The sequence below is a fragment of the Phaethon lepturus genome, unplaced genomic scaffold (assembly GCF_000687285.1).
Source record: "Phaethon lepturus isolate BGI_N335 unplaced genomic scaffold, ASM68728v1 scaffold21125, whole genome shotgun sequence".
In the NCBI taxonomy this organism is placed as follows: Eukaryota; Metazoa; Chordata; class Aves; order Phaethontiformes; family Phaethontidae; genus Phaethon; species Phaethon lepturus.
This window is the reverse complement of record NW_010538653.1, coordinates 723-10305: the sequence shown is the minus strand read 5'-3', so window position 1 is coordinate 10305 and position 9583 is coordinate 723. Positions and strand designations below refer to the sequence as shown.

Here is a 9583-nt window from a genome sequence, read left to right as displayed (position 1 = left end):
TCCTACAAAAAGACATGTGAGGAAAAGCATGATGTACCTTACACAAAAGCACAAGTAATTGTGCGGAAAGTTCAAAGGGAATTGCATATTCCACATGGAATTAAGAACTTCCCCACTGAGATACAAGCTATTGGAAATAATGACATAACAAGCTAAAGAAAGACTTTCCAGATAATAAGACAGTACCATGTTTAATGCCATAATAATTTTGCTTCCTAAGTTATGACGAACGAGAGCATGTCTAACTACAGTTCTATTGATGATGCTGAAGTAGTAAACAGTCCAGCAGTAGCAAAAGTTAATCCCTCAGACTTCCTTTCCTTATTGCTTGTCAACTGCATAGCTGAGCAAGAGTCTACACTAGGATAAAGGGGAAACCTTGACATTAGGCTTCTACTGACAACCAACAGAATCACTCCTTAGTTAGGGTGCCACAAACCCAAGAGAACAAATTCAAGATATTGAAATGAAGTGACACTGCTTAAAAGAACTGCTCCAACTGCATCAAAAGCCCTTGAGGAATTTATTAACTTTTATAAATGTGGTATGAGACCAGTTCAAAGTGTCTGTTCAAGTCCATAATTAAAAGCCAAACACAACCCCATTAGTAATGCTGCTACTACATAAAAAAACCTCACAAAAACAAGCCGCCCAGCTCCTCCTAGCATTGATCCATTACACATTTCTAATAGATATGGCAGTGTACTTACACACTCCTTCTCCCACTTCATGGTTGTTTCTGCCACCATGCCTTGCAATCGTGCCTCCAACCTACGCTTGTCAGAAGCCTGACGTTGCAGTTTCTGGCTCTTGTTTTCTAGTTCTTGCTGAAGATTACGTTTGTCTTCTTCATAAATTGTCGCAGTTTTCTCCAAAATCTCAATCTGGAGGAAGAGAGGACAGACTTGGCTATGCTTCTCAGAAGTGCAACCATCTAAGCCCAGAATTGCTAGTTATATTTAACTGTTAACATATACTAGAATATACTAGCTGTTGTACAAATATAGCCAGATAAATAGGCTACATTCTGAAAAGTTTCAGAGAGTTTACAACTTTCTTATGAGTTGAGGTGCTTCTTAATACTTTAAGATGGGTAACTTATAAGAAAGCCAAAAAGCTAAGTGTTCAGTAAAGTTCTCCACAAAATACTTTTAATCTTGTTTCTAATATCCATCTTGCAAGCAGCTTCTGATGTCAAGAAGCTTGCCAAACAATACGTAGAAAATGCATTTTGCACTTAGCTTTAGACAATGAAAAAACTGACCTTGTATTCCAAAGTTTTAATTTTCTTCTCCAGGCGTTCTAGCTCCATTTTCTGTCCTGCTATTGTTTTCTCTTTTTCAGACAGTTTTCCCTGAATATAGTTTTCCTTGGATACAACACTGGAGTCAAATTCTTGCAGCATTGTTTTAAATGCAAGCACTGCAAGAGAATCAATGTATTTTATCTTTTCACCGTATCTCCATAATATCAAGAGCAGTTGTTTTCCCTCCTACCAATTTAATGTTACCAGCTATTTCATTACATCAATATTATTCATTATTGATGTTTTTAAAGATCAGTTTAGACAAGATACTTATTTCACGTTAGTACAGAAGAGATCCCTTGAGTAGTAAGTAATAAGGGCGCCAAAAATCTAGCTCCACACTTGATGTTCACATCCTTACCGTTTTTGGCAAACTCCTCCGACAACATTTGTCGTAGTTTATGGCGTTTTTCCAGGACTTCAATAAGCTTTGGAAGTGCTTGATCATCATTAACATCCAATAGCTCACATGAAGGCAATGGAGGAAAGTTCTGCAAAAACATTTCTGAAACAGATTGCTCTTCTGTTTCTGTAAGATTTAAAGCCAAGAAAGTCTGTCAGCAAGCTAAGAACAGAAAAATTCCATGTGACAATGCACAGCCACAGATCATTCATTCCACAGTATCATGAAGCAGACAGAACTTAGAATAATTAATGAGAACTAGAAGTTTTCAGAAGAGGTAACAGTGTTGAGAAAAGATTAAATGTGACATTCTTGATTCATCACTTTATTAATACCTCCAGGCAACACTTGATTTCTAAAGTGGGCCCTAAGCAGACAAAACCAACAAAGTATCATCCTCAGCACAATTTCCTTTCAGGAGCCACAATAATGGGACCATGAATTCAACTCATCACCAATAACAAAGAATTACTTTGAGACTTACACAGTAACTGGGTTTATACTACAAGTAGCACTGCGGTATGACAAGAGCAGTACCTATTGCAGAGAAGGTTCACAACTGACAGTTAAGTTCCTTTTGCCCTTTCAAGGCTCAAATAACTTGTTTTAAAATAGTCTTCAACTTCTAGCAGAAAAAACCTGCTGTAATCAGCTAGCATTCTAGTGCTTACCTCCATTTATTGGGCCACCCCGCATCTCCAGTTTCCGTGAGAGCTCTTCTCTGAAGGCCTGATTCCTAAAGCGCCGTCCTGGCGTTAAGCCACAGAGTGGTCTATCAACAGGTCTTGCAACTTCAACTTCCTGGGTCATTTCTGCAAAGCGCATGACTTGCTACAACAGAAAAAAGCAAGCTCAATAACAAAACTAACCAGAAGCGGTCCAATATAAGTTTGAAAGCAGTATTTTTAGGTCAATAAAGGCATTAGAGGAGACATTATCAAGCTATAATCTCCAGTAGTTCCCAGCTAGATAGCTTGAGATGCTGAAGCAGAGCATCCAGAAACCTTCCCAGTAACACTCCCCAATCTCAGTCCCCAAGGACCCATGAAACCGACTGTGCAAATGGCTCAAGTTTTTCCAAGTACTGTCATAGTAGGGATTAAGCACCCAAATACAGTGGAGTATTTGGACTTCTGTAAACAAGAGAAACTTCCCCTATTTTTACAAGCAAGTAGCAGTTGTCATTTTTAAAAGGAAAAATAAGACTTGGAGGGCACATTTGCCTTATAGTACTACATTCGATTACTAGTGTCCAAGCAACAAAAAAATCATTCCTGTCACTTACTACACAAGTACAGTAATTCAGTGATAAACATGAAAAAAGCACAGGAAGGAATGAGATGAGATCTGTAAGGAAGTTACCAAGCTCTCCTCGTAGTCCTCAGCTTTAGGATTAACGCACACAATCATACGCACTTTTCCTTCACCATCAAAATAGTTCTTGAAGAGATGAGTCAGCTTGGAATCTCTGTACGGAACCATCTTAAAATAAAGTACATGAAAGATCTAGTAAGCTTTCATTACACGAGACCTTCATCAAATCAAAATATAATTAGACAATGGGTTGCATACCTTATTTGTTCCATACATCTGATTTTCCCGAAGAACTTCAATACATGTTCTTAGTGTCATTAGTGACTGATTAATATTACCTAAAAAAAAAACAAAACAAAACACCTGTAAGTAGCCATTTGGATCATGTTCCCAAATTATTTAGCAGTTTACTTAAGAATAAATTGCCTGGAGTTAAGTTATATTTGTTACAGATAACTGCTTCAATCCACCAGAAGCATCAGAATAAGTGCTACTAAACTTCCAGTTTCCAAACTGGAGGATTTAAGGTCATCAAATTAGACAACTGAACATCGTAACAGAACACTTAAATTCTTCCTATGATGTCTTTACTAGGAGACAAGACTAATGAGCATATATCAGCACATAAAATTAGCAAGGACTCTAAAGGGGGTACATACCTGCTTCTCGCAACCTGCTCCCTTCAGCTTTTGTTCTATTAGTTCTTTCGCTTCCAGCCAGATCCACTAAAGATAGCTGGCTTAAAGTGATCTGTTCTTTCTCCTGTTAGAGAAAACAAATTATGTTAGGCTAATGATTAGCTCTATATTCCTTCTAACGGGGTGGGAGGGAACACTGCACCCCCCCAAACCTAAACCAGCATGCACACTTAAAAAGAATGCATTGTGCCTTTAAATAAAGACCGAGGATGTTTTTACAGCCCTTAATGCGAAAAGCTGTGCACGACTAGCGCTTTTTTTTTTTTTGTGAATAAGTTTAGCAGATCCCTTCTGTCTTGGGCCACAAGATAGATATAACAACTGCACTCATTCAAATCCTCCAGCTCCTAAGTTTTTGCTCAAAAGAAGCAGAGGTAAAGAAAAAAGGAATAAGCAGCTTTGCCCTCCATTTTAATGCTCTACTTTCATTACAAAAGGGAGACTAGTTCTGTCAAAGACTAAAAATTTAGTGATTTTTTATTTTCTTCAAAATGGAATTGCTTATGAGCAAGACGCATGCGCTGGAGACACGGCAACTGTTTCGGTAGGCCATGCTGCAAGGTTCACCCCCTTTTCTAACCTACATATGCTTGCACAGTTCTCCTTTTATAGCTTGCCCCAGAATTCACCTGCAGCACATTGTCTCCGTCTGCATCCAGGGGTGCCTGAGCCAACTTTATTATAAAAACACTGTGAGAGCGACTAGATTCTCGATTCAGCTGAGTGTTTGCAATTCGCCTCTTCTTTTGACCTGTTTAGAAGAAGAACAAAAACAATCTCTCCAAAACCCAGTTTTATTTAACAGACTTGCCACCTGGCAAAGCCAATTCTGTTTTCAGCATGGTAGTGGAAAAGATTACACATCTGTCCTGAATTTAAGAAGTTGTATTCAAAGACTTACCTCTCCAAAACACTTCAAAGGCTTCTTCTGTAGATTTCACCTCCACTTCCGTGCATCCTGTGACATACATGTTGTGATTCTGGTCCTCACGAAGTATTTTGGATTGTGGAGGTCTTAAGGAGAGGGAGGAAACAAAACAAAAACAAACACAAAAATTGAGTGGATTTTTATACACAACAATACTGTGTCATGCAAATTTTCTTTTAAGTACAAAATTCAGACTGAATGTCAATTATCCATACAGCAGATGGAAGAGAAAGTACAAGTACACGGACACACATTCAGCCAAGATTAGTTACACTTCAGCTACTGCTTTAATTTAGAAGCTACATTTAATTGCAATTCTTACTGGAAATCATGGGTTTGGATGGCAGCTATTGTTTTTCTACATGCATACGCTCACACAGAAGCAAGATGGCTTCAACAGCACTCTATATGCACTAGTAAAGCAAGAAGAGATAGGGGGTCAGTCTGAATTTATTTTCTGCTTCTACTAAAAGAAAATTTCACTTCTCAATATTGGGAATAATATGCTTATGCACATACATAAAGTCACCATTTCGCACAGGAGTGTTGCAATTGTTCCACCTACCAAAAAAACAGGGTTAAAAAAAATTTTAAGTCATTCAACTTGTGTCTAAAAATCTTTTTATATATAACTTTATACATAACACTGTAGCTTCCATAGATGAAAAATAATCCAAGATGCTTTATAGGCTGATTTTTGGACCTAAGCACAATACTAAACCAAATAATTGTATTCTTCTTTAAAAAGCATTCACAAACATTCAAACCCTTCGCAAATCAGTACCCTGGAGACAGCTCTTGATAATTCAGAGCAATGGCTTGTTTTGCTCTAGTTAATCTTTGTAAATCAGCCAACTCTTTAATTAACACATGTACTGATGGATATGTGTAGGGTTTTCTTTAATGGGCTTAGAATTTAAAAGTTTAATTTGCTGTTTTTCTGAAGGTCTCAAGTTTTACTGATTTTAGAAATCAGCCAAGTACACACCTTTCCAAAAAATACACAGAATTTCATTTATGAGACTATTCATTTTTGTTTCTATGGAAATGATTGGCATCAAGTGAAATAATATGCAAACTTGCATTAACTGTAAGGCAACAACAAAAAATAGCAACTTTCGCTCAATACACTGTTTCCAGGGAAAAAAGCATCAGCTATGGAATGGGTTAGACTTCACGATGCAGTCACCTGCTAGCAATAGTACTCACAGAATAGCACGAATAGACTTAGAATCTCAGTGGGATATACCACACTGCCTAACAAATTAAATATTTGCTTATTCATCTCCCATTACAATAACAAAGGGAACATCAAGTCTTAGGAGCAACAGAACAACCATCAGTACTTGGAACACTTAAATATGATTGTATGGACTCCTTGGCCATCCCCTTTTTCACGCGATTTTTTTAAGTGATTCCCATTAATTGAGCCAAACTTGTCAAGACTATCGCTGCAAAGACATACTGTAGTTCCCACAAAAGTGTAACTGAAGCAGGAGTACTGGTTTTCCTAAAACTCACTTTGGTTTTATAGGCTCAAAGGGAGCTTCCTCCAAGAGGTCATAAATGTAGTTGTTGTAGATCTCAATATAGGAGACAAAGACACTGTAGACATTATCTTCATCAACTTCTTCCACTTTGCAGTGATCTTGAACATTGATCATATCAGCAAATTCTGGATCTATTTGTCGCCTGTTGAAACACACAATAAGTGATTGTAGTGGAGCATCCACAGCCAGCTAACATGTCAGACAGTGACTATATAATTAAAAAGCAAGTCTACTGACAGATAGCATAATCCGAGCAGGGAAGTGCTCACGCCAGCAACTAAACACAACACATCCAGTCACATTACATTTAAAAAAAGCACTCGGAAAAGTTTAAGTAGATAAACTTTCATCTGACACCGCTGTACTCGGCTGCAGTAAGAAATGCCTTGCAGAATTCCTGGATAGTCAGCATTTCTATCCTCCATTCAGCAACCTCACTATTTTGCAAAATACCCCAAAGTTTAACTTCGCAGTGGTCCTGCTCAGCGAAGTCACACATTTTACTCATGGGTTAACAGGTACCAAAAAAAAAAAAAAAAAAAAAGGACACTTAGGTTGCCTGATTCTAAGTTTTCTAATCTAAATATTTAATTATGCAATTGCTCAAACCACATGAAATATACTGACTTTGCATTAATATCTTTCTTCCATTTGTTCAAGGGAAGGCTAAAGATACCAAGGTAAGTTAAAACAACAACAACAGAATAACATTTATATTAACTAAATTCATTCTGCATGTTACAATAGTTACTTACTTGCCAGATGGAGTTTTTGGAACAGGCATGGCATCTCTTTTCTGGCGCTCTAGTAGAGCGTCTACTTCACACTGAACATCCACACCATTCTTGTCATCAAGCTTAAAAACCTGAGCAGTGAGTATAGTATGTTTAGACAATATAATGACAAGCCCTGTAGAAGATAAGGCGTTGTCCAGCAACATAAGTTATTTGATCAAGCTGTCTGGCAATGAACAAATACCACGTCCTTCACTAACGCTTCATCTGCTGGCTAATGCCAAGTAGATCTGACAGAAAACAGATATTTCCAAGATAACAATATTTCATAAAATCTCCCAAGCTAGCATGCTACCAAGGAAAAGACTTCCAATATTATTTCAAATATACATAGATATCAAAACTTCAGAGATGTTTGACCACATGAAAAGCTTCACACCATCTCCTATATTACTTTAGAATATGGTTTCACATGGCTTTTGTATCTTGCAGCTGGATTTCATTCTACAACTCAGAAAGCTTCCCCTTTCAGTTTTAAAAAAGTTAATTAAAGAATGAGCAACAATGATAAGGATAGACAGACCATACATCTTCATGAAACGTCCGTCCTAGCTACTACACCTGCCTCCTTGGCCCTGCTCTTCAAATCTCAAGAGGGTGGGAACTTTTCAGTTGGTTTTCTTTTTTAACGATTCCAGTCACATGACTAGACAAGATATGAACACTTGGAACAGAACCTTTTTTCCTAGGGTTTTTAGGCTGTTACGAGCGACAGCGCAGAAAATTCAGTGCAAAACTACTCACAAATCGCTTGGCCTGGAATGGTCCTATGCTGTTGAAGATCATATCCAAACAGCGTGGGAGAAGTCCTCCATCACCAGGAGATCCTGTCATGGTGTGTGTTTTCCCGCTGCCTGTCACACCATATGTAAAAAGTAGACCTAGGAGGGACAGGAAAGTTACATAACCATGCTTGCTGTCTCAAAAGAAATTTGTTACAATGACACGGCCTGTCTTTCTTGGGTCAAATGTATTTGGAAAAAACTATGACTCCTTTTGAACAGCTAATAGGAAACTATTCCAGCCCATCAAAAGCCACTGTCATCACTAATGTTTGCATGTCTCGTTGATAGCTGCTTCAACTACAATTGACAGTACCTAACATCCTCTCTTGGGAGAGTGCATTTGGAAGCCAAAATGGCAGGAAGCCACTAAGTCCCAGGTGTAGAGGCCTGACTTTCTGTTACTGAGTAGTCTGATATAAGCAGATACTGCAAGGACCAACACCATGATATCAAATCATGGCCAGGAGATCAAGCCCTACAATTTGATTTATTTCTGTAGTCATTCTTTAGGTGGATAAGTCATCCTTTTCTGTAGTAGAAAAGCTTCTCCAGTTAATAGTGTACAAAAAAGACTAGACCCTGGCACAAGTAACATGCACACCATAACAAAGGTAAGTAGATTTAGAAGTAATGAAAGACAAGAAGAGCTTCCAAAGATATTGTATAGGGGAGCTATTATCATTGCAAACAAGGTATACATGTTTTTACCCAGACAAGCTAAGAAACCTTGAGGCATATGAAATCATAGCAATATAAGAAAGTGCGTGGTAAACATACAGAAAAGTGGTAAAGAACAAGTACTTGCTTACCATTTTTCCCACGAATGAGATCTTCCACTAGAGGTTTAGCCACCACATCAAAGAGCTCCTTCTGAACAACAAGGGTGCCAAACACTTCTTTAAATGAATACTGTGTCTGAAGGAAAGAAGATACAACATCCTAAACCTTAAGTTTCCCTGTCCAGAAGTCTGCTGCTTCAAAATGCTTCATTGTTTCATACCTCAGAACAGCTTTCCATCAGCTTTCCTGAATAAGAATCCTACTTTAGGACCATACCAGTGTTTGAACATGGTCAGTTGCTCCAATGTAACTATTCTAAGAACAAGATGTGTGTAATGAAGAACAGCAACTGTCTCATTTTCACAGAGCTGAAGTCCAGAAATAACCAGAACCATCGCAAAGCCTGACCTCCCAGCAACTAGCGAAGCTCACAATTTACAGCTTCAAGCTCAAGTTTCTATTTGAGCGCCAACCATCATCTACACAAGCACTGAGCACAGGAACAGCCACAATGGCTGAAGTCGAGTTGTTCTAGGATTTAATAATTTTGGTTTAAGCTTGTGTCTTTTTTTTTTTCCAGTCTAGCCTCACTTTTCAGTCACAGGTTTTTTAATATGCTTTTTTTTGATGAAACTGGTAATTTTTAAATCAAAACATCTACTTATGTAAATATTTGATTTTTTTTTTTTTTAGCAAAGGTTTGTTTACCAAACTTTTAATTAGTCTTTGCCTATTTAATTTAAGCCTTTGAAGATCACTTTGTATATTCCTTTAAGAATTGCCCATACTGAAATCAGAAACAAAGTATTCTACATCCCAACTAACATTCATTTTCTTTTCTTCTTAGAAACACCATGACCTTGTCTCATTTTGATTTACAGTACTGTGTTGGGAACCTGCAGTTAACTGCTTCACTACCAAAACATATTCGGTGCTACAATACTCTGGCTCCTTATTCTGCATGCATGACTTAAACCCTCCTTTTCTAGGAAACATTTGTATTGATCAAATAACAATACGAACCG

General features: G+C 37.8%; 1 protein-coding gene across 1 annotated transcript in view; it reads right to left on the bottom strand.

Moving 5' to 3' along the window:
• Positions 1-9583, bottom strand: part of KIF23 (kinesin family member 23) — a gene marked incomplete at its 5' end in the record, with an annotated part of 17102 nt that overhangs the window by 6826 nt on the left and 693 nt on the right. Inside the window, 15 exons of the mRNA XM_010286898.1 lie at positions 1-2; positions 711-884; positions 1265-1422; positions 1668-1835; positions 2381-2540; positions 3072-3191; positions 3282-3361; positions 3683-3785; positions 4351-4472; positions 4623-4735; positions 5169-5210; positions 6171-6341; positions 6955-7064; positions 7738-7874; positions 8588-8693. The exon at positions 1-2 is cut by the window's left edge and continues 184 nt beyond it. Of these exons, the coding sequence (XP_010285200.1) occupies positions 1-2; positions 711-884; positions 1265-1422; positions 1668-1835; positions 2381-2540; positions 3072-3191; positions 3282-3361; positions 3683-3785; positions 4351-4472; positions 4623-4735; positions 5169-5210; positions 6171-6341; positions 6955-7064; positions 7738-7874; positions 8588-8693 (1766 nt within the window). The remainder of the gene's footprint in view (positions 3-710; positions 885-1264; positions 1423-1667; positions 1836-2380; positions 2541-3071; positions 3192-3281; positions 3362-3682; positions 3786-4350; positions 4473-4622; positions 4736-5168; positions 5211-6170; positions 6342-6954; positions 7065-7737; positions 7875-8587; positions 8694-9583) is intronic.